The 26,418-nt window shown below is 36.0% G+C and overlaps 1 protein-coding gene across 9 annotated transcripts in view; it reads right to left on the bottom strand.

The window, feature by feature from the left end:
• GRIK1 (glutamate ionotropic receptor kainate type subunit 1) overlaps window positions 1–26,418 on the bottom strand; it is a 418,460-nt gene that overhangs the window by 10,634 nt on the left and 381,408 nt on the right. For 7 of the 9 annotated variants that reach the window (XM_067739309.1, XM_067739308.1, XM_067739306.1 and 4 more), the window contains 3 exons: window positions 24,949–25,166; window positions 12,241–12,466; window positions 7,085–7,335 (listed from right to left, as the gene is read on the bottom strand). In XM_067739309.1, the coding sequence (XP_067595410.1) occupies window positions 7,085–7,335; window positions 12,241–12,466; window positions 24,949–25,166 (695 nt within the window). Of the gene's footprint in view, window positions 1–3,976; window positions 5,750–7,084; window positions 7,336–12,240; window positions 12,467–24,948; window positions 25,167–26,418 lie in introns of those variants that run through there. The other 2 variants (XM_067739307.1, XM_067739305.1) reach the window with 1 other exon arrangement.

Below are 26,418 nucleotides of genomic sequence, written 5' to 3' on the forward strand. Positions count from 1 at the left end.
ATTCCATAACTGTGAGAAGCATAATGAGATGGTTCCTAAAGGCAAGTTAAAACTGCAGCATCGAGCAGAATTCTTTCATTATCAATAAGAATTAATTAATAATGCCACTTGGTACAGTGAGGTGAGCAGAAAATAGTGTAGGAAGTAAGAATGTTTTGCTTTCCTTTTGCTTTTCAAGGCTGTTCAGGCTACTTTTAAATTGCTTACTAGGAAGTAGACCTTAGGGTATAAGGGTCATGGGCTTTGAAACTAATTGGGACCCATTATTTTTCTGCTTTTCCACAGATGGCTCATATAGAACATAATATAGTGCTAGGCAAATGCAGTGAGGTATTTAGAAATAATTTTCCTTGGATTGGTTTATAATCATATAATCCAGTTGATTTTCCTAAGGGCACAATCTCTATCCAACATGTATTCTTCAGGTAGTTCTAATTTTGCTGGAAAAACTTTAAAATAATTCAATTTATAATTTTAGTCTAAAACAAAATAAGCTATAGTTTTTCCCTTACTACATTAGGTTATACAGCATTGTTAAGAAACAAATTAGACATTACATGCTCCATAGTTGTTGATGTATTTTTCAATCTTTTCATACCTCTCTGCTCTCTTCCTAAATTTAAACAACATTTCTCAGAGTATAATCCACAGATAATCTGCCAGTGTTAATAAAAACTCACACTTACCACCTAATTTGAAGTCACACTGCTGTATTCAAGTTAATTTTAATAAAAACTCATGTTTACCAACTACTTTTCAGTAAAACAATGGTATTTAGGATTGTTGGGAGAAAACTCATGTAAGAAAAACTATTTTAAAAAAATCCTGTATTGAAGATAATTTTAATGAAAAGTCATGTACATGACCTAATTTTAGAAAAAAAACCTGCTATATTTAAGCTAATTTTTATGCAAATCAATGTGCACAACTAGTTTTAAGCATTCATTTTCAGGTTTAGTTAAAAATTCCAATTCCTGGACTACACTTACTGAGGAGGGACCTCTGGAGTTACAGCCAATAATCTGTATTTTAAATAATTTCCCCAGGTAATTCAGATGTACACGGAAGTCCAAAAACCAGTGACATAAAAAAATAGAGTTTGAAAATTTTTCTTTTATGTTCAAGACGCTTTTTTTCCCTAAATTCACTTAAAGTGCAATGGCTCCTTTTGGGGTCACTGTGGTCTTAGTGGTCATTTACTTGATGGCAAGAATTGGTTGTCTGAGAGCATATATTATATAAAAGGAGAAAGAGGAAAGTATAAGAAACTCAGGGTCTGAAATGAATGGCGGATTTCTCAAGGGAGGAAGAAAGCACAGAGAGAGCGAGCAGAAAACTACCTACTTGAGTATCTTGAGTAGGCCTACCACTTATGGCTGAACAGGAAGATTATCAATTGAATATAATGACATTTCCATCTCAAAGATGTTCACAGATTCTTCTTGAATTCTCCTTAGAGAGGGTTTATTAAATATTTGATGCTAAATATATGCTGTATATCTTGCTTGAAATTAATGATCCTGCCTCTAGAATCACTCAGTAAATAGCAACAACTTATTGAGTGCCAATTATACACAGAAGAGTATGCTTTAGGTCATTACTACCCACTAGAATCAACAGAGTACCTTAAAAACTGCTATTGTTCTGCCCCCACTCCAGATGAATGAAATTAAAATTTCTAGAGTTGAGGTTCATACCTTCCACTGTATGTCTTCATAGATTGCCATTTTGGATCCTTCTCTTGGGTACAATGAACTTGCCATTGATTTTTAATGCTTGTGAGAGGGAAAATGGTCTTAGAGATAGTTTGAACCTCTAAATTGAAAAACCTGTTTTCCAAACCAACTCTCTTTTAAGGTATGTGATAAATTGTATTTATTGCTCATGTTACCAGAGAGCAATACTTAATTCCTCTATAAGGAACTAACATCTGTTAACCAATATTTATTAACAGGCCTCTTATAAATGATTTAATTTTCTATGCCATTATTTTATTTAATTATCAAAGCAAATGTAAGTCAGTATATTACCTTCATTTTTCAAATGAGGAAATTGAGGTTCAGAGAAGTTTCAGAAAAAAAAATCCCCGATAATAAATGTTATTGTTTATTGAATGGCAACTCTGTGCTAGGCATGGTATTAGGTGTTTTGTTCATTATCACTGGATAAGATACACATTATCATACAAGTGTTCCCTGTAGAAAATTGGTCTGTCAATATGCTTTGGAGGAAAAAAGATTCTGTGATCTAACAGGTTTGGGAAGTACTGGATACTTTTCCTTCTTGTTGAAAATTCTCAATGTATTGTAACATATTAAACATACTGAAATGTCATGCAGTAAAGGGGCGTTTGTCCTGGTGCTCCATGGGTTACTCGACCATGAAAATCTTATTTTATTTTATTTTATTTTTTTTGCGGTACACGGGCCTCTCACTGCTGTGGCCTCTCCCGCTGCGCAGCACAGGCTCCGGACGCACAGGCTCAGCGGCCATGGCTCACAGGCCCAGCCGCTCAGCGGCATGTGGGATCCTCCCAGACGTGGGCACAAACCCGTGTCCACTGCATCGGCAGGCGGACTCTCAACAACTGCGCCACCAGGGAAGCCCAAAATCTTATTTGAGTAACACTTGCCAATGAAAACCAGTTTGAAAAATACTCCTTCAACACAACCTTATGACCTAGAAACCATATCCCCCTATTACATATTAAAAAACCAAGGCTCTGAGAAATTCAGTTATTTGTCTACAGACATTCAGCAAGTGACTCCACTAGAACTTGAACCTAAATTTGGCTGATTTAGAAAATTCTCTTTTGATTCTAAGTCTAGGACTCTGGGTCATTGACTCTGATATCTATTTTGGAGTCACCTGTTAGTAAGGCTGAAATAAAATTGTGGAAAGGATTAAATGTAATACAGTAAGTCCCCTACATACAAAGGAGTTCCTTCCGAGATCGTGTTCATAAGTCCAATTTGTTCATAAGTCCAAAAAAGTTAGCCTATGTATCCAATCGGCTATATAGTACTGTACTGTAATAGGTTTACTTTTTACACAAATAATACATAAAAAACAAACAAACACAGAAAATAAACGTTTTTAATCTTACAGTACAGTACCTTGAAAAGTACAGTAGTACCAACTACATCACCGCTGCTTTTATGCTTGCTTCTGGACAACCTGGGCTTGAAATAAAGACACTATACTACTGTACTCTATACAGTACTGTACAGCAAAGTCCACAAAAGCACAACCACTTGTAGAGAATGTACGCACGTGACAATGTACGCCGGATACGGGAGTTAACTTACATGACTGGACATGAGAACGCACGTTTGCATCTTTGAAAGTTCTCAAATTGAAGGTTCGTATGTAGGGGACTTACTGTACTGTATGTTAAAACACTTTGAAACCATAAAATAATATGTAATTATCAGAATTAGGTAGTATACAAAGTAGTCCATAAATATTAATTTTATCCAAACCTCTGAATGACACTTTTAAAGGATACTCTCTATAGAAAGACAAGTTTTTTTACCATTAACCCTGATCATCTATACCTCATCAATCACCATTGAACTTTTTGGGTAGCATTTTTGATTTATTAAAGAGTCCTTGGGAATATAAATTTATGTAATTTGTGGTTTCTATATATAGAATCAATGAATTATGTAATATTTATTTCAACATCTGATGGTTTTTTTTTTTTTTTTTGTGGTACGTGGGCCTCTCACTGTTGTGGCCTCTCCCGTTGCGGGGCACAGGCTCCGGACGTGCAGGCTCAGCGGCCAAGGCTCATGGGCCCAGCCGCTCCGTGGCATGTGATATCTTTCTGGACCGGGGCACGAACCCGTGTCCCCTGCATTGTCAGGCGGACTCTCAACCACTGTGCCACCAGGGAAGCCCCATCTCATGTTTTTGATTATGAGGATGTGAACTCTGATCTAGGGCAAACAGTATGTTGCTTTTACCCCAATAACAGCTAATAAACGTCAGTGTAATTTATAAACATTTCCTTAAAAGTATATTTATTTAAAGAAGAAACCAAGACTGAGAAACAATCAGGGCAAGAGTCAACTCTCCTGAACATGTTTTACTGGAGAAATCTAGAGTTGATTGAAGAGACTCGTGATTCAGAAATTGGAACCCATTTAAAGCTAAGCAAAGAGAAGGCAAAATGCTACATGATTGCACAGATGGCCTATCTCTATTTCTGAGAAATATATTTTTGGGGATCACTTCACATGTCAAAAGGTAACCCCATTAAGGAGAACAAAGATCAACTTATCCCATATTGAGGGAAGATGAAGGGCATCTTCAATTCCCCTATTCACTGTGAAGAGGGAAAGAGCTCAGAGGGACAGCAGACATCCTGTCACAACAAATTAAGTATGTAGTTGGCTTTCTATGTCACAAACTCAGTTAGAGTGAAAATTATTTACAGCATTTTGAATGCAGGTGGGAAATAAATCTACAAAGATCCGTAACTAATGTGTGTGGAAATTCTTTCGTCTATTTATTTTTTCCTCCTTGTCCTTCTCCCCAGTATACTTGGAATGAATTGAAAATGGCAAAGAATCCAGAGGAATGAGTGTGAAAGTGTCGAGGCTCAGAAAAGATTGCTACAAAAACAACCACTCTCTTAGGACAGGAATGAAATAACATCTTGTGAAAAGATGTTCTTCAGTGCAAAGAATGAGGGTGAGTGAGTGGAAAATAGAAGATGCTAGGCATTAATTTCTACCTTAGGACTGTGCTTGGAGCTTGCAAAATATAATCTATAACTTGAAAAAAGAATCACAGTTCCTTAAAGATTCTGAGCATACTACCTATCTGAACCTACAGAAGATTGTTAAGCTCTACAAGTAAATGTTACTTGAGAGCTTGATGGTAACGAATTTCTCTGCAGGGATCATTTTTGACTCTGTTGTGTCTTCCTGAGTGATGTTCACCTTAGCTAATGCTCTTCTTCCATGACACCAGAGGTTTCAAGTTTAGTTTTCATTTTCTGGGTCACTTTTTTGAATCTTTAAAATCTAAGACTTCTTGGAATCTCAGTGTAAATAGTACATTTCAAATAGTAGACTCAATTTGAATGAAAAATTAACATTGTTAAGGAGTTATTATAAAAAGATGGGGCTTTGGGTACTTGGAAAGTGTGGATCTACAGAGTGTATGGTACAGGGAGAAGAAAAGAGGAGAAAAAAAGGTTCACAAAGATGAAAAGAATTCCTCCAAATATCGTTTTGTTTTCATGCTTTGCACTGTTGAAAGTCTGAATCTACTTTTGCATGAGGCAAGAGGTGCTTATTTTTAATACATGAAAATACAACTAAGATAACCATTCTCTTGATGGTATAGACAATTCCTGTAAACACACATATCTTGGAATCTGTATACGCCTAATATGCTGCTGTTTCAATATAAAATGCACATGTGTCTCCAGTGCATTGAATTCAATGTTCAGAGTACATGAGGTTTGCTATCTTAAAACAAGGATAGGGATTATGGCTATTTATGCTTAGTAGATACAGACATCATCAACACCACCAATTAGCAGAAGCAGTTTCTACTTGGCACAACTTATTATTTTTTTTAATGATTACACAGTGTGAATTGAGGACTGTGTCCGAATCCCTCTCTCCTCTCGAATTAATTTGCCACATTCTAAATCCGCAGATAAAGTGGTTCCGGAAGTGGAGCTGGTTGGATGGGTTTGCTTACACTGCAGTCCATAAAAGAAACAAAAAGGCTTGCATGCAAAAGAAATGAGAAAAATATAGAAAAAATGAATAAATCAGAAGCAAAAATGGGCGTTTAAACGAAAATTTAAATCAAATGAAGCTGGCAATTATGAGAAGCACATTAAAGCATAACATATACAAGCTTTTAGTTTTCAAATTATTTGCATAAAACAAGACACCTCAAGAGCAAATCGAAAGTTAAAGCAGATCAGTCCATTCTCCCTTTTACTTAGACAGTTTTCTCTAACAAGGTCTCTGAAAATGGTGCTTAATGTTCTCACGATTGCCTTGTAATTTTGGGAAAAATTTCAGGATGAAGCCAGGTTATAATCAATCATCCCCATCTCTGGGAACTTAAGGAGAGTTTCGACTTAAAGGAAGTGGGACTCGTATGAGATTATTAATGAAAACTGACTACATTATTTGTGGGGTCCAGAACAAAATGGAAATGTAGAGCCCCTTTTTCTAAAATTATTAAGAATTTTAAGACATTAATAGCTGAGCATTAAAGTAGACCTGTTATTAATAGTTCATAGTTTCAAAATTCTAACAATACTTTTAAATTGTTTGGGTAACCAAATACTCTATAATGGGCATGAGCTTTGTGTTTTGTTTATTCTCATATGCCTATGAAGGAATTATCTTTAATCACCGTCATCTTATTCAGAATAGTGTAAGCTCTTGATGTGATTTTCATCAAAACTAAAAGTAACAGGCAAAAAATGGTTGACTGTTGAAATCAACGATAATCCTAAAATTTGGAAAAATAGATTCTTTAATATATTTTATCATCATTCTGTACTGTTCATCATTTTTCTGGCAAATATTTTTGTGAATTATTCTTTTACAAAATGTACTTTGATAGAGGTAAATGCTCAGTTTCAAAATATTACATTTATATCTTTATCTAAATTGCTTTGCATTAATACATGTGCTTAGTACCTACACTTAGGAGATGTAACATTTCTCTCAAAGATCTTTTTATATATTTTCCAATTTTGGATTTACTCCTTCCTTGCTCTATCTAGGGTTTCTATCTTAAGGGTAAATAACTGTTAAAGAAATTAACTGAGTTTGGAATTTTTGCACTGTCATTCCAAATAGTGATAATTGAATTTAGTGTATAAGGTGCTTCCTTCTTCTCATTAATAAATGATGCGGCTACAGTACCAGCAGCACCTGGCAGGGATTCAATAGCTCTTAGCTCTAACTCAAAAATGGCCATTCTGGGCATCTAGTTCAATAGACTGTTACAAAAAAAGGGCAAGCATCCTTTAAACTCCCAAACTTAAGACAGATAATACAAACCAAAAACCACCCGGTCCTAGAAAGAGATGACTCACCTGCTCAATATCGTTGTTTTTCCGTGATTTGTATATAAATTCTCCAATGGCTACAAATACAGAAAGGACCAGTCCAGCAGCCAGAACAATGAAGATACCCCCAATATTTTCTACTCCCAGAGCACTGGCCTCTTTGTTATCTTCCTCAGGGCAGCCATTTCCCCGCCACCATTTCTCTTTCATCATATGCAGTTTCCCCTCTTCTTGTAATTGAAGAATAGCAATAGTAATTTTATCCCGGTAAGGAGAGCCTGTAAGTGAGGTAATTTGGATATTGGTCACCCAAAGGCTGAAGAAGATGTGAAGAAGGATTACTGTCTTAGGGGTAACTACTTTATGGCTGTTGGAAAACCCCAATCCATAATTTGACTGGCAAAGGGCAATCCTATATTTTGAAGGATCTAAATAATTGGACAGCAAAAGGCTGACATGTTGAGATTAACTCTTAGCCACACTGTCTGTTCCTTTTAAACAAGGGAAAGCTGAGCTGGGAATTCCATGACATCCCGCTGCTTCTGGTGAGTTTTTTATGAATCTTTTCCCACATTAGGGAATTTCATTGTTTAGATTCCACTTTTTCTAGGTTTTTGGATGTCTAATATTTTGACAGCCTGGCTAAATGATCACCAGTACCATTTCCTCTTCTTCCTATGGGAGTAGCTAGACATTTCCTAGTCTCCTTTACAATTCATTGTGGTGATTGACCGATTGCTAGCCATTGGGAGCTAAAGTGATGTATAACTATTTCCAGTCCTGTCTCATAAATCCTCCCAACATGATCCTCTACTCTTTCCCTCTCTTTCCTCAAATACTCAGCATGGGGGAAAGGATTTTAAGTCACTAGGAATACTGGAACCACCAGTTAGAAAGGGATTGGGTCCAAGGATGACTGCATGAAGCAGAATCTCTGTTTCAACCCACTGTTGGACCATGACAAGTTCAAGAAATAAATATGTATTGTGTTGGCCACTAAAAATTTGCAGATGTTGGTTATAGTAATTTGTCTATACTGACTAATACACCTATTAAGATACTCTTATGAGTAGGTTTTGAATAATTTAAACAACATTCAGCTAGGTTTAGAAAATTTGCAAGCACTTTAATGATATTATTTATACTCTATTTTCTAGTAATGCCTTTGAACTTTTAATTATGTTAGGGCTAGAGAGCATCAACATGGTCCTGCAGCCACAGCTTGTCCAACACTGGATTCCTATGTTAATTAAAGCAACAGAAGAAATTAAAAAAAAAAGATGGTAAGATTTCTTTCCCTAATTTCTCCTTGGACACTAAGGATTTTTGTAAGTGTTTCTTCTACTTAGTAGGAAAGCAATACATTCTAGCTCTTTCTGTTTGTAAACTTTAACGTTCTTCTTGGTGGAAATAGAAAAATGCAAAAAAAGTAGCAAATAGAAAAATGTGGCATCTTAGAACCAGAAGAGATCTTAGGAACCATATAGTCCCAGTCTACTTATTTTTAGAATTGAAGAAATTGAGGATGTGAAGATATGGGTGAAAGTAATAGTTGCTGGTAGAGCCAAGAATTTAACTCAATTCTCCTAACTTCTCTCTTAGTGTTATTTTCATTAAAGTTTCTCCCTTCACCCCCATGTCATCTCCCCCCTCCCCCGTATACCTTATGTTCTAGGGCATGGTTAGAAAAGCAGAAGATTAATATTGTCACATGTGTCATTTTCCCCATTCCTCCCAAGACTTCCTAAAGTCATTGTCAGTCCCTCAAGATCAAGTGTAAAAGAAGAGCAAAATGTTTTGGCGTTAGATTGTGGCTTATCAATTAAAAGTATGGATTTTTGGTGAGAAAATGGCTCTTGACAGCCAAATTAAAAGATATTGGCTGCTTGCTTAAACAACTTCAGAATAATGGTTAGTGTCAAAATTAGCACCATTAACAATAATATGTGAACAATTAAGTGAATCAAGAGAGCTTTGCTTTAATGTACGAGAAAGTGCTTTGAAGAGTGTGAGAATGATCCACAGGGTAACAATTGCAGCAATAATCATAGCAGTATACACAGTGGGTACTCAGTAAATGCTGACTGATGCTTTCCTTTTGCCTTCAGGCTGTACAATACCTAAAATATTTCAGGCAGATGGGGATTGTTTCTCTGTTTAAGGTGGGTCTCTAAGGAAGGTAATTTCCAGCCTCCTGGTAACCTGTTTAAGCCTTAACTGCTCTCGTTCTCTTCAAGTTTTATTTTAAGTCCCTCAGGAGGCACATTTCCAGAGCTTCTGTCCTGAGAGCCTCTAAGAAACAAAGTCTTCGATTTTGTGTTGTGACTGAGCAACTTTGCCAATCTTTGACTGTGAGAAGGAATTTTAAGCCTTAAGGGAGTCAGGGCAAGACCAGAAGTATGTGGAGAATTGTTTATATTTGAATATATTTTAGCTTCAATTTTTTTTGTTGTTGTTGCTTAAATGGACTGAATGACATTGGAAGTGATTTATTACAAGTCACTTGAAAAAAATACATATGTATATCACGGATCTTCCTGAATAGCAGCTGATCTTTCTTAAAGAGTCAATTCATCATAGAAGAAACATCTCACAAATTTATCCAACAGCTGTATTCCCAATGGATATATTCTCTCTGAGGTCTGCCATCTGTTCCAATTATTCCTTCATTGTTTTAGTTTTAAAAGGATGACAGGTTTATAACCACTATGAAAAATTCCTGGGGTGTATTTCTTTTCATCTAGGGAGGGGGAAAAACTCTTCAACTTTGGAATTTGTATGTCAGAGAATGCATGACGTTGGCAAAATGTAGACTGAACTGGAATATTCAAATCTCTTAATATCATATTATATAAAATATAGTGATACTCATCACAGGGTCAGCCTCACTCACATGGAGTCAGAGTCATTTTTAAAGTGCTGCATTAATTTAGGAGTGTTTCTGAAAGGACCCCTTGATGCTTCCCCATTCCTCACCAATATTCCAATATTTTAACTTTAGAGTTGTATTTCATTCAGTAGAAGAAATGCCTATTAAAAGTCTCATATTATAGTGTAAATATTCTCAGAAGAAGTGATACACATTGTAATTTTCTATCGTTACTACCAGACTGGAAATTTGGTGGGCAAAGAGGGGAATTAAAAGGTGGTGGAGATGGAGCTGAGGATGGAATGGTAAAAGTACAGTTTTCAACTTTATAATTTAATCTAAAGATGGTTCCATTAAGAAACTATAGTTGTTTTTTCTAAGACACAAAATATATTACAATCAATCATAAGGTCTTGATTTGGAAAAGATTCAGGAAAATGCACCCAATCCTGGTGTTCTTGTCTGACTCATGGTTCATTTAACTAAAATCAGCAGTGATGGGATATTAAAAAATAACATGTCTAGCTTCTTTCTCCAGTCTTAAAAAAAAAAAAAAAGGAGAAGAGTTGTTGCTTGTGAGCTATTGTGAAGTGGTGGAAGGAGGGTTATAAAAAAAAATAAAAAAATAAAATGAGGTGATAAAGCCTGGTTAGGGAGATAGGACATTGTTTCTCAAATCAAAAAGAAGCATAGTAACCTTTTAGTTAGTGTCTAACAATCACACTGAGTTCTCTGCAGAGCACACCGACTTAGTTTTAGGAGAGCTTACCACTTGAGAAAAAAATGTACACTTAATTTGCAATACTGGCATTTTCATCAGGAAAAATTATTGGAAATAAAGGGGCAAGAAGGTAGTTACAGGCTGCCTAGCCCAATCATTCTGAAGATTTATTTAGAGGACATACATAACAACTTATTTAGAGGAAAAGGAGATTTTACCCAATTGATATAAGTTAATTTCTTTATAGCATATATTTCTAGCATCAGATAGATTACATGAAGTCAAATTAGTTATGTATTCATGTTCAAAGGTGGAGAGAGTTGACCTTCTTTACCTGGTTAATCAAATTAGTATTGATCAAAAGTTGAATATGGGCTACATATTCTTTTTTAAAAAGTAAATTTATTGCCAAATTAAGCCATCAGGAGTATTCATGTAAAATCTGATTTTTTTTCATGAAAAATAGAAGATCTGATAATGTTGGGCTCTAATTCCCACAGCTACTGACCTGAAAGGCATTTGCCCCCTTTAGATGAGTATGTTGTCTCTAATTCTCCATACTTGCTACCATTCCCTACTGCTTCTTCAAACAAACAAGCTTTATTCAATTATACCTGCTTGGCTTCTGTAAGCATTTGAGTTTGCGATCCCTGTCTAGTGTTGAGGGAACTGGATAATCCCTTTCAACAGGTGAAAATAATAATATACCTTGGGTCCTTAATTATCTGATTTAACTGTAACTATGATTTCTTACTGGACTAACCCAGTGGTCTAAGATGGCCTCCAATTCCTCCCCTTGGGAATGCTTATCAGAAAATTACTGATGACTCACTTGAGAAGAGCAGATTGCTACCATATCAGAACCTTATACAATACAGTTTCTGTAGTGAGGGAAATAGAGAGTTTTCTATAGGGAGGTCATTGTCCCTTGAATACAGAATATAGTTCTATATCCCAGACATGCAAGAAGAACTAGCTGTGTGGGTCTGTATGCCTACAAGGTAATAATATCCTTAGATTGAGCAGTGGTACAAAATCAAGGACTAGGAATATTTGGAGATTTTATTAATGATTGAATCTGACATATTGCCTGAGCAAATTATAATTTAATCTTAATCCTTTTTCTTCTGACAGATATAGTTTTGCTTTTCTATCTATTTACATAGAACACTAGCTCTTTAACTTTGTCATCTATATGTATAGTTAATTTTGTTGTATTCTAATATAATTTAAGATAGAAAAAACTATACAGGCATATATAGGAACTGAAGAAAATAATGAGAAGAGTGTTAATTAGGAAGATATTCTTTTAACAATATTTGGTGTAAAATAAAATCTATGTACTCAAATGTATATGCAATGGTAGAACTTGAAAGAAACAATGAGTTAAAAGTTTATTAGGTTAAATATCTTGGAATCTTCAATTCAGAGCATGCCTATGATCTGTACTGTCATTTCCCTTATTTATTAGTCCACTGAAGACATTGTAGACTTTCTCAGAATGTAGAGTAGATATCTCTGAGCCCATTCCTTTCTATACTTTGTAACTGACATTGCCCATCTCAGTCTTTGCTACTGCCTTGCCTCTCTTACCTATAGGTGTTCCCACTCCATAACCTTTGGAGTCAATGAGGCCCCCGATCTGAGTGAGGTTACAGTTTCTCTGCGTCACATACTCAATGTTGGTGGACTCCATCAGCAAGGCATAGTCAGTGGTGAGCACACGTTGGATGCCCTCATCACTGTTTTTGACCAGGGCAGTCTGCTGCCTGCTACTCATGAAAGCCCACATCTTCTCGTAGGTGGATATCTTCGATTTCTGCAGGGAAAGAAAGCACACCCACCAGCAGAGAGTGCTGAGAAAATATGTCCTAAAGCTATTCAAAACTCCTGGGGTTCAAATAGCATAGGGAGGATTCTTTCTCTTTAGGTAGGAAACCGGTATTGATGATCCTGGGACTTCAGTTTGGTAGTTGAAAGGAGCCCAATTCACTATAGGAAAACCTTTGGAGGCACTGAGGCAGCTGTAGAGGAAAAAGAGATCTTACCCAACTGATGTAAGACATTGCCTCAAGATCCTTTGGCTGATTTCAGTAGGGAAGAAAGAAGATTAGTATCAATGACAACATTTGCCTAAGGAACTCTGGCCACTTAAGAACAAGTCCTCAAGACCCACTAGGCCGAGGGGTGACTAGATCACCCTAAGACTCTACTCATTTTTTCCATTGCCTTCAACGACTTAACTTCAGTAGACATTGTTTTGCTTTTTTCTTGTATGTAAGTTTTAATACCTGATCCAACATTCCTTTGCAGGGGACAGCCTTGGGATAAATCACATACCTTCTCTGCTTTATTTATGAAAGAACTGCCAATTACTCTTATCTTTTCTAGAAAACTTAGAGTGCAAATGCTCTTTTCATATTAAATTCAGATCAGAAAACTCTTCCTACTATATTTTTATAAGCCTTTTTATATATACATTCAATTTTAAATTGCAATTATATTTTAGATAATGAGGACTGAATTTTCATTTGAAAGTGTTCATGATTTTGTCTTTTCCTTTATTCTTCAGCTTCTTGATTCAGTAATAAGCCATATATATGGTATATATTACATATGCATTTATACCTTCCACTAACTCATTATCTTACTTTCTTTGTTAAAATATACTGCCTAAGTTTTCATATTGCTTAGGTATAAATTTTCTATTCTTTTGAATAGTGATCTGTAAATAGTTTACATTTAATTCTGTAATTTCCATATTGTTCTAATTTTTTTCTGTATTTGTCTTCATTTGCATCAACACTCCCCTCCATTTATTTGGAAGATGGAAGAGATTATGAGAATTACTGATAATTCCAAGCTACTCCAGCTCTTGCGTTGTATATAGTACACACGCGCGCGCACACACACACACACACACACACGAGCTTCCTTGGAAGGCACAGAGCTTATCATCTCAGGAGTGCAAGGAAGTTTAAAACATGATTTGGGGCCACAGCAATAAATGGAATACCTGTGGAATAAACTATAGTGTGGTTATTCATGGTCAAGTGTTCCTGAAGGCTCATTCAGTTCCGAACTCTATTTAAGACCTGGGTTAACGCTGTAGGCTTTATGAGTTAAGGGAGGGCAGATAGCTTTATTTTGGATTGTTAGGTATTTGAAGAACCCCTTGAGAAAGGTCTTGTGAGACAAATAGCAATTCAATATACAGTACCTTATAGATACTGGTATTTTATGGAAACCATTTTGTCATGATTAGGCCCCTGTGAATTACTCCTCATCCCCACAGATATCTGAAAGTTGAGGTTCATGTCTCCATTGAAAAGGTATGTTTTTGAGGTAGGGTTCAATGCCTCATTTGTTGGGTAATTTTAGCCTGGAAGAGTCTGTTAATGCTAAATTTATAATAAAGAGCTACTTGTACAAGTGCACGGAGGTCAGTCTGTCTTTTGGCAGTAAACGCACTGCTGGGAAAATTATTCTTCTACCAGGAAACTACCTTAAGGGAAAATAATTTTCTTAGAATTATGAAATTTTATGGTTGATGGAAACTTTAGAAATTGGCTCATTCATGCTGTTTACACAGAGGGGGAAATTTTGGTACAGAAGATTTGGAGAGTTCATGAAAATCACAAAACTCGTTAGTATCAGAGCTAATACTGGACCTCTGGACCCCTGACATCTAATTCAATGTTCTTTCCACTGTACTATGCTGATTTTGGGTAGTGCTACCAAGTGGGATTAGTATGCACTCATACCAGACGTGGCTCACCATGTTGGCACTTGACAGCCCTCAAAGTGGTCTACATTCTTGGAACCGTATCCATTAATCATGTTCTTTTTCTTTTTAATTTTTTTTATTATTTTATTTTTGGCTGTGTTGGGCCTTTGTTGCTGCGCATGGGCTTTCTCTAGTTGTGGCGAAGCACGGGCTTCTCATTGCAGTGGCTTCTCTTGTTGTGGAGCACAGGCTCTAGGCACGTGGGCTTCAGTAGCTGCAGCACTTGGGCTCTGTAGTTGTGGCATGTGGGCCCTAGAGCATGAGGGCTTCAGTAGTTGTGGCTCACAGGGTCTAGAGCACAGGCTCAGTAGTTGTGGCACACGGGCTTAGTTGCTCTGCAGCATGTGGGGTCTTCCAGGACCAGGGATTAAACCCATGTCCCCTGCATTGGCAGGCGGATTCTTAACCATTGCGCCACCAGGAAAGTCCCTCATTAATCATGTTCTTGGTGCCACCACAATATCCAAGAGCTACAGAACTTCTAAAGTCTTACTCTCAATTTCTTTTATCTCATCACAGCTTAGTAACACAATGTTCCCTGAGTCAACACGTTTGTGTTGACCACCACACGTTAACTAGCACTGCTCTGTGGAGCTGAAAGTCATGGATTTAATTCAACCACACTTACTTCTTCCTTTTTGGAGTAGAAGGTTGTTCTTGGCTTGAACTGCCTGAGGTACTGGAAGAGAAATCTAGCAGGCATGGAATTTGAACCATTGAACAGCAGAACTTTTTCTAAGAAAATGATCACTTGGGGGACTTGCTCAAGTTGAAGGTATAGGGAACATTCTAAATTTCTTTGACACCCTCCTATTATTTTTGCTCCAGTCTAATAATGGTAAACATAATGGGACAGAGAATAGCACCCTTCTGCTTTTATTTAAAGTTCTCTTTCATCATTTAGAAAGTTTGCTGTTGTGGGGATCCATTGTATTCTACATTTGAAATTATAGACTGTTTGACAAGCTGGGGAGCTTAGATAAATAGGAAGACCCAGAATGTGGCTAAGGAATAACCTTTTTAACAGTTAAAAATATCTGTAGATGGCTTAGGATATGGTGAGTTTTCTACTACTGGAAACGTACAAGAAGAATTTCATGGATGGATGAGTTTCACTTAAGGATCCTTCAACCCACAGGTTCTACTCACTAGACCAACCTTTTCATATTACTTATGCAGGTCCTGACTTCAAGGACAGTTAAGTGCCACCCAGGGGTCATATTGGTTAGTGAAAGAACCAATACAGAGTCATGGCCTCTTTCCTCCTTATTCTTGAGTTCCATCCACTGTCAAACCATGTTCTGTAATGTTTATTTTTTGTTTGGTCAAAAAGTACTATTCTAAGAGTAGTTAAATTAGATTTATTTCTTTTTAATAGACTATTTTTAAGACAGATTTTAATAATTCTTAAAAATAGAAGCATACTTCATGGGACATTATCATAAATATTAAAAAACTTAGCAAACCATTTGAATGACAGTGTGGATGTTTCTGCACTTGTAAATCTTCTATAGTCTCAGCCTGCTAAATTGCTCTAAATGATATATATTTAAAAAGAAGAAACAGTGATTGCAACTTATTTCACTGAATATGTCAAACGTGAATTAGAATATTTGTAAAGTACTCTGAGCTTCTTATCAAAAGTCACAGAAACTGAAAAGTCCTCATTTATTAAATCTGAAATCATCCAGGTTTTTTTTTTTTTTTAATCCTAGAGGAGAGTCAAGGTTAAGTGCATTTACTTTGTCTGGTTAAACCTGATTATGTGGCTATTCTGATGCTGATGAAATGTTGGCAAAGAATAAGCATTCTTTTCATCTAAAATCTGTTATAAGGGAGTATTACTGTATCACCATCTGATGACTGTTGTTTATTTCTCTTTTTTCTCCCATAATGCATGCAAGTTAAACACTCAATGGGAAATAATTTACAACGGGTCTCTGTGCAGTTAAAAACTATTTATTGAAAATAGTAATAATAACCAGCATGTGCAGTGTTTACTGTGTGCCCAAAACTATTCTAAGCACTTAGCATGTATTAATCTATTTAATCTTCACAGTGTTCATATGAGAAAGATACCATTATTATTTCTCCTTTACAGATGAAGAAACAGAATGCCACATAAAGAAATGATGAAGCCAGGATTTGATCCCAGCAATCTGGCTCCAGGGTTTATGTTCTTAACTAATAGGGAATCAACTGTTTGTTTTAATACACAGAACATCAAACTTATGACTCGGCTAATGTTTTAACATCACTGACACATTTTCTTAAGAAATAATTTCAGTAAATAGCTGTGGCATCTTTTCTATTATAACTAGAGCTGCTGAAAATCTTGTAGTCATGACACAATGCATGGAAACAATTTATATGAATTTAGACAGCTTATATTTGTTTAGACAAAAAAATTAGACAGTGTTTTAGGAAGTGCAACAGTTGGAACCTGGAAGGAAATGTAGATATTGTTTATATTTTTCCTTATTTTGTATTTCATATAGTTCCATTGTTTTCAGTTTCAGGGTTTCTGCTATAACAGGAAAAGTATGTGTAAATTCTGGAGTGTAATACAATCTTAAGACTGATAGAACCTGCATTTTATAGACATATCCCTCTAATATTTCATTTTTACTGAAATAAACATTATTTAACACATTATTTCTTCAACCAGGTTATAGGGCTTCTACAGTAAAGATGTATAATCCTATTATTCAGTAGAATGAACAACTGTGCAATTCTACTTCAGACCAACATGCTTAAAGATTTTATATAGATACCTGTTTATATGTTTATTTTTACATATATCCATACCCTACACATATACACTGAAGATAGATTATTGATATTTGATTTTTGTTATCTTGTCAAAAATGATCATATAAATATGGTAAATATATGCTTATTGAACAAATAAAACATCAAATATAATTACATTTTAAAATCTGATCTCCAATTTACTTTACATAAATGCCGATTTTAAAAAAAAACACAACACCTTAAAAATCAGTCAAAGACATGGAAATCAGCCATGTAGAAATCCAAACTTGTAAAGCAGATATATCAGAGGTGAATAGTTGCCTTAAAAGCAACCATTTCCTCTAACACAAGATTAGATCTATCATTTCATGAAATAATAAATTCTCATGGACATTTAGGTTCTTTCCATGTCCTGGCTATTGTAAATAGTGTCCATGAGAATTTATTATTTCATGAAATGATAGATCTGATCTTGTGTTAGAGGAAATGGTTGCTTTTAAGGCAACTATTCACCTCTGATATATCTGCTTTACAAGTTTGGATTTCTACATGCCAGGACATGGAAATAACCTAAGTGTCCATTGACAGATGAATGGATAAAGATGTGGCACATATATACAATAAAATATTACTCAGCCATAAAAATAAATGAAATTGAGTTATCTGTAGTGAGGTGGATGGACCTAGAGTCTGTCATACAGAGTCAAGTAATTCAGAAAGAGAAAAATAAATACTGTATGCTAACACATATATATGGAACCTAAAAAAAAAAAAAGGCTCTGAAGAACCTAAGGGCAGGACAGGAACAAAGACACAGACATAGAGAATGGACTTGAGGACTTGGGGAGAGGGGAGGGTAAGCTGGGACGAAGTGAGAGAGTGACATTGACATATATACACTACCAAATGTAAAATAGCTAGTGGGAAGCAGCCACATAGCATAGGGAGATCAACTCTGTGCTTTGTGACCACCTAGAGGGGTGGGATAAGGAGGGTGGGAGGGAGATGAAAGAGGGAGGGGATATGGGGATATATGTATATGTATAAATGATTCACCTTGTTACACAGCAGAAACTAACACACCATTGTAAAGCAATTATACTCCAATAAAGATGTTAAAAAAAATTCTCATGGATTTAAAAAAATATGATTTAATTTTTAAAAATCACTTTGAAGGAAGACTCTCAGATGAAAGCATTTATACTATATTGAGGGGCCTGTGTCTTTCAAATGTATATAATATGATCATTGCAGCTGATTTTGCTCTTATCTTGAATTGATAGAAAGTTATGACATTTGCAGAATTTCCTAGGCTATAAATTCATGTGTTCCCTTTTAAAAAAATTCCCTCAGTGGGATTTAAACACTTTTGCTAAAACATTTTTCATGTTTTTATCCTGTCTAAAGATTGGTCCATTACAGGCAATATAACAGGCTTTGAAAAAGGTTAACTTTAATTGACCTCATGGATTTCTCCCTAAACAAATACATTTTTAAACTATAGGGACTTAACATTTTGGACACTGAAGGTAAAATTAGCTAGATCTTTCAAACATCAGCTAATAGCTCTTATGTGAAGCGTGCCTTCCTATACAGAGAAGGTTGTGAAATGTCTTTCATTTTGTGCTTCACTATATGACTATTTTTGTCTGAAACTTGTCTCCCCATCATGGCTTATTGCTTCACATCCACTGGTGCAGTGCTCAGTAACTTTCTTGAAATGTCTTTTGGGTTAATGATAGCACCTAACCACTCTCTGGAAGGAGGTTATAAAGGTTAGAGAGTCCATTCCCACAGCTGGTCCAAAGTCCCCAGACCATGAAAGCCAGTAATGACAAGTCTGTTACGATTTTTTTAAACCTATTTTATTCAAGTCATTTTAGACTGAATCATGATCTAATCTGTGTAATCCTCTGACTTGGGTCTGAGAGGATAGTGATTTTTTACAGGACAAGCTTCTACTGAGAAGCATTTCTTACATGAGTATTTTCTACCATTCTGGCTCACGGGGACTTCTGATGTGCACACCACTTCCTGTCTGCACAAGGCATGCTACTTAACCACATGTTGCATTGTGTTTAACAGGTCTGTGTGCATCTTGTTTCTTTATTGCTATTCAGGTCTTCAAGCCTTGAAAAAGTTTATATCTCCCCCTTCCTATCTCTTACAGTGACAACCTCAAAAACTGGTCAAATTGGAGATCCTGGAAAAAATATAAATTAAACTGAACTGAGTTGAACTGCCTTATTCTGCTTCTCAGCTGAATTCTGAGGGCAGCCTCACCATCTGTTGCTTATCTACCATCTGGAAGTGGTTCTTCTGCTAATTCCTATATGTGCTCAGCAAAGCTTCCAAGGACTGAGGTCTTTGTCTGACTTGGCCTCTGAAAGTCTTTGAGATTTGGGGCACTGGCACTCTCTCTGGACTTTTCTGTCCAGTAGCAGAAGGCACACCTCCCAGGATCAGTAAGGAAGCTGAACAAAGACCAAACTAGAGTTTTTTGTTTTTTCTTAATTCAGAAAGTTGAAAAAAGTAGGACTAATAGCTAAGAGTAAGGGTTGGATGTTAATGGTGATGATGTTTTTGGTGAGAATTATAATAATATTTAACATTTTTCCCTTTTTTATTTAACATTTTTATTGTTGCAATTTGCCATATAGTATTATAAACACACTACCTCTATTAAGTTATTTATTTCTTAAAATAATATTTTGAGCTAGATATTATCCTCAATTTACAGACAGGAGAATTGAGGTACAAAGGGTTTAAATAACTTACCAAGGTCTACATAGCTAATAAGCAGTAGTGTCAGAATTTGAACCCAGGTTCTAGAACAAAACTTTACTGTAAGTTTTAATTTATATCACAGCATTTTATTATAGTCATAACTCCTGAGAAGACTGGCTGGTATCCCTAATCTCTGAACAATGAACCAAAACCATTATTTCACTTGGATGATGGTTTGCAAGAGACATTGAGAAATCTCTTTTTTCGGGCCTCAAATGGTTCTTAAGCTTTTACATGATAATCCTTTCTTAAGCTGGGAAAAAAAAATGAGTTGATAAACTATCACTGTGAAATCAAAGTTTGGGCTATTCCATTTATCCATAAGTGTAATTAATAGAATTACAAAGAGAAAAAACAATTTTTGCACATGTCCTACTTTTTATGAGACGTGGAGAAAATCAGTGTCTTAGTGCTCCATATTAAAAGCAAAAGTTGTAGTTGGATGCCGTTGCTGTCAATGTTCTTGGGTATAAAAGAGGAAATGGCCTTAGGAAATCTGTCCCTAAGTTGTGTCCACAGAACTTGACTGTGACCTGACTATTCTTTGTATCTCTTAAGATGCTGAGGGTGGTCTCAGACAGTGCAGAGGGCAGGAAAAGCCTTTATCATTTAAGATTTTGAAACAATTGAAAGGACCAAGCAATTCAGCAGCAGAGAGACGAAAAACCAATATAATTAATATCATATTATTAATTAGTATTATCCTGAGTAGAAAATCAAAGGTAGTTTGTTAAAAATTCTCTTAAATGAAGTCTCTTGAAGTTCTGAATTATTGGTATACTGATTTATAAAAATATTCTATTTAAAATTATTAGCCAAGGACAAATAAATGGTCCCCTGATATTTGGAGGATCTCCTAAAATATCTTCAACAGTCCTTGGACAGTTGATGAAACACTCTGCCTCTCTTTAACTTTGACCCAGTAATTGGTCTACTGGTGAATGACACTCTTTCACCAAATAGACGTTATCATCCATAGGGTGCAGATGACCTTGAGGAAGTGTAATGTTTAATAAGCATCATTGACTAAGTGCCCTTGGCCACAAAACTTAAAATTGTTCTTTTCTTCATGGGCATCAGCCAGGATCTTGAGGTGTCCATCTGTAAAACTTTGTGAATGTATGTGTAATTGAATTTACGATTTAATCTCAGTTCTTTGCGTAAATACAGCCCCTGGTGATCACTGTGTTGTTCTACATACAAATGACTCAATGAAGGAAAACTGTTTCAGCTTCCCTTGTCTCAGACATGTAGTACCTTGACCCAGCAGTTGCTTAATAAATGTCAGTTTATTCCCTCAGCCTTGCCTGAATTCAGATGATGGATAGTGAAACCTCAACTGAGCTATTTAAAAAACAACAACAACAACTTTTTTTATGTTGAAAATCAAATATCCAAATCTGAAATCTAAGGTCTTGTTCTCTGCAAGAATGACGAAGTCTAGAAAAAAAAAGTCAATGGCTTTGGATGGAAATTTTAGTGAGCAACTTCTGGTCACACTTTTCAAGCAGAGCTTTCACTAAAAACATCCCTCAATTGTGACCAAGAGACCACATATGAGGAGTTAGTGTATTTTGTTTGTTTATGGATTTTGGTAACTTCCATAGTCCTTTCCTCCTTGCGAATGCCTATTCTTCAGCTGTAAAACAACTTAGAGTCATCTTGAAAGCAAAGAGACAGGTTCACCATTTGGATGTGCCAAAGGGATATTTTTGGGGTACTGGGGGGACAAAAGCACTTTAGTTACACTGTGTGATGGAAAAGTGTTTCTTATTAGAAGTTCCCTTGTGATTGAATGCAGCTGGGACCCATGTGAGCAAGGCTTATGCCCCAATAGTAGATCAGAATGTGCTAGGTTAGACCAGGCAAAGGCAGCTTTCCTTATTGATTCAACAGCGTAAGAGAGGATACTGTCTTTGATTAAGAGAGAAAGGGAGGGAGGGAAGCCTCAATGGCAGTGATACATTAATGTAGAGCCAGGTCAAAACTGAGTCCTTGTGACCTTAACTGCTGTCACTCAGTGACAGGGTAGAACTACCCTGAGAGCTAAAAGGCTGGAACATTTCTTCCCCTTGCAGAATAATCCAGCTTAAAAATGCTGAGTGTGTATCCCTCTGAAGCTTTCTGACAGCTTGCCTCCCTCAAGGGGAAAATTAAATCGGATTTAGTCCTTGTTCTCTTTTTGCAAATAAATTCCTTCTTGTTGCTAGGCTACAAGATAACTTTTAAATCGAGGAACATAGGACAGTGTCTCTTCCTCTGTGGATCTCTATGTATCGTTCCTGCTATGGTCTGAATGTGTCCCCCCAGATTCATATGTTGAAATCCTGATCCTCAAAAATGATGGTATGAAGAGATGAGGCATTGGGGAGGTGTTTAAGTCATGAGAATGGAGCCCTTATGAATGGGATTAGTGCCCTTATAAAAGAAGGTCCTGTGAGACCCATGCCCCTTCCACCATGTGAGGACACAGCATAAAATCTGCGACCTAGAAGAGAGCCCTCATTCAACCATGATCTTGACTTCCAGCCTCCAGAACTGTCAGAAATAAATTTCTGTTATTTATAAAGTACCCAGTCTGTGGTGTTTCGTTATAGCAGCCTGAACAAAGATACCTCCTCACCTCCCTTCTTTCCTCCTTCTCTCTTTTTCTCCTCTGATAGAACCCATCTCTCTTAGATTTCAGTAGTGTATTTGTTCATTTATTAAAAACATGTTTTCTGAGTGCCTACTATCTCTGCTATGTACCTACTATGTGCCAGGTACTGTTTTAGGTTCTGAGGATATAATGACAGACAAAAGAGACCAATTGTCTACCCTCAAGGAGGGTAGAACTTCTAGAACTCCCTGAAGTTTGTCTGAACACTGACTCTTTCATCAGTAGCTTTATAAATTTGTGGCAAGTAATTTAACTGAGCTATACCTCATTTTCCTCATCATACAATGGGGATAATCTTAGCTCTTAACTCAGTTGGCTTTGATAAGGATAAAATGAAATACTGTATGTAAAGCATTTAGGAACAGAGTGTGCAGTTATGAGCTAGTACAGTTGCGAGATTAGCATAGAATTATTTCAGGGAAATGCAATATCCAAGTACACCCAAGTCACTCTAGGGTCCTGCCAGGAAATGTGGGAACCAGCACTCTTTATATTCAAAGGTATGTGAACAGAGACAAATCAAAATGAGATTAAAGGATACTTTGTGAATACATTGATTGTTTTCACAGTGGCGAAGTCAGATCTATGGCTTTTTCAAAGGGTAGCCTCTCCCTCTTTTATATTTATAATGTGCATCTTAGTAGTAGTAGAATCTTCTCTACCTCTACTCGCCCATTTCCCAATACTTTAAAACTTTTTGATACTGGTGAAAGAGGTAAATCATTTCAGATATTTTCAGACATACTCAGTTCTCTTTGGCAGTGTCTCTCTGTCCTATATGCCTTGCAGGTAATTTTCCTAGTTTTTGACAAGTGTTGTGATGAATTACTAGCTGTGGGTAATGTGTTTCTTTACAGTACTGATTTTAGGAAAATTCAAGCTTTCAGAAAGTTGGAAAGCCATACATTTAATGTAATTTGTCCTGAAAACAACACTTGTCCAAAGAAGAAAGAATCACCACACTTTATACCTTCATTAAATCAATGTCATATTTCTTAAAATTAAAAAAAGTTTAAAAATCATCCTTTTTTAACATAGAGGAAAAGAAAAATCCTAATTTTTTACATTACTCTTTTTTATAAACCTCTGGGTATAGTTTACTCCTAAAACAAGTAAGTTTTTATTTGTTTATTTATTATTATTTTAATGTTAAACTGCATTTACTGCATAAGTAATACATATTTTGGTGAAATAATACTGTTATACAGAGAAGTGTTCCCTTTTTTTTTTACCCTTAGTTTTTTGTCTCTAAATAAATACTCTTCACAAGTCAAAGTAGTCCTCTCAAACCTTGGGTGACAACTTCATTTTCAGTAATCTGGATGTGAAACGTTGACAAAGGTGTTTTTAGAGTTTATTTTGGTTACAGTTGCTGTTTTCCTTTTTTTCACATGCACAAGTACCTCTTACAAGAAGGTTCTAGCCTGGCTGTGTCATAAACCAAGTGTGTGATTTTGAGCAAATAATTTAGCTTCTGTGGGTTTTGTTCTCTTCATGAGTAAGGTGAAGGGCTGAACTTTCTGATCTCTAAGGTTTTTTGTCATCTCTAAAGGTCCCTGGATCTATTAAAATCCATTTCCCCCCCATGGGAGATATAGTATCTGAGATTTGATAATAAAAGTACTGCAGCTTATTCCGTAAGCAAGGTGGAAATCAGTTTCATTACTCTGGGTAAGTAATTAAAAAGACTTGAACAACAAAATGCACTTGACACTAAAACCATATTGATTCTAACTTAACTCTCCTTTGGTACCTCGGGAGACACTCCAGGCTATCGGAAGGCTTCAGGCTACTCTGGGAGCACTGTCCCCATTGGTGCAAATGCAATATTAGACTGGAGTCCCCTGGGATACTTTTGGTTTTAATTTTCCAAATAAATACCAGTATCAACACATTTACTTATCATCTGCTCCTGCCTCATCCAGTACAGAACAGGAAGAACAAAACAAAGATATTCAAGCATTCTGATTGTCATAATTTCAGGTTAAGTAATCTTTACTTTTGTGGCTTCTATACATGAGTGATTAATTAATGGGTATAAAGACAAGAAAAGATATTGAAGATACTGACCTGTGGATCTGAGTGTACTCAATTGGGGATAGAGGGAATGATACCTAGATGGGCACTGAAGAAATTGTTTTATGTGACAGCTGAGGGTACCTAGGTCCCTTGCAATCAGATTTTGCCATTAGACATTTTATTTTATAAAAAAGTTGCCTAACATTTTTTTGGTTTTTTTTGGACAGACTCTCATTCCACAACCTCCTCCCCTCAGTATGAGATAACCGCTGAGAATATATTGTCAGTTCCTTACCTTGAAGAAGGTCATTGTAGATCCATCTCTGACTGCCCCATATTCTATCCTGGTTTGTTTTGCCAGGTCATCTGCTGAATCAATGGGGGATTCCATTCGCTCTACTGTCAAGAAGGCAGCCAGATTGGCAGTGTAGGATGAAATGATGATTAGTGTGAAAAACCACCATATCCCTCCAACTATTCTTGTTGATAGAGCTTTGGGCATCAACTCTGATCCTGTGATGGTATCGCCAGAGTAAGAGAGTTAAACAGTTAGGAGAGAAGGGAAGACCCGTGATTTGACACTAACCTAGAGAGATAATGCATTTTTGTGACACAAAACTATAAATCTATCAAGGTTTTACTCTCTTGCGTGTAGGTGAATAGATGCATTTTTTTAGAAAATGAAGCAAAATCTAAGTGATCTTTTATCATTTATAAATGCTGCTGTTTAAAATGTGATTTATTGACATTTGAAGGCATTAAATGATTTTAACCCTAAGTTATTCTATGTTTAAAATTTATAGATAGTTTAGTTGCTTAGATTTGAATTTGTTTGCTTGTTTCTGCTGAAAAGTCAATCCCAGACTTCTGGACTTTTCTTACTGTCTGATATGCATCTTATTGTTTGAAATAAAATGTTCTAGGTTGTACAACTGTGAAAGCTTTGAAATGCTAACTTACTTTTATTTAATCTTAAAGAATGAGAGAGACTTTCAAAAGATTAACATATCATGTCATTATCACATGTACTTTAATAAAACACTGGAGTTTCACAAATCAAATGAAATTGGATGCAGCCATATTTGACAGTAGATGAATCATTTTTTATTGCTTTATGTTACTTTTGAAGTCAAAATTATTTTTTTAAAGTAGATTCTTATTTAACTGAAAATAATATATTCACTGAAAAGGCAAATTTTGTCCTCAAATAAAGTACTATTTTTTAATTATACTTCAAAGACTGGCTGTTTTGCAGGTGGAAAGGGGCCTTTTCTGCTAAGAACATACATTTTAGATGTTATCAGATGATTCCTGATTATTTGCAAAAAGGTAATATAGAGGCATTTAATGTATTTACCAAAAAAACCTTTCTCTCTTAAAGAAAGGGTACATGTGTGAAGTTTACCTACACAAAGGACAAACATCTGTGAAAACTCTCTAGCTCAAAACTTTTGATCAAACTTATGGAAGGCCATAAATCCAACAGTAGAATCAAAAGGGACAGAAGGGTATATGCAGCACTTACCCCAATTTGATCAATTCATGGATGGATTTTTGGTTAATCTGCTTGCTTGAAATTCACCATTGGTTCTGTACTTAGCATTTCCTCCATGAAGTCGGAGGAATGTTAGAGTTTATGGGACCAGTTAAAAAGTGAAAGGGAAAAACCCTAAGTTAAAAAATCCAAAGTATGAAGTTCAGCAGGTGAATTACCTGGTTTAAAGGAGTCTTTCACTTTTCTGATTGAGTGTTTTGAAGTTTTGTA

The sequence above is a fragment of the Pseudorca crassidens genome, chromosome 5, assembly GCF_039906515.1.
Source record: "Pseudorca crassidens isolate mPseCra1 chromosome 5, mPseCra1.hap1, whole genome shotgun sequence".
NCBI classification, from domain to species: Eukaryota; Metazoa; Chordata; class Mammalia; order Artiodactyla; family Delphinidae; genus Pseudorca; species Pseudorca crassidens.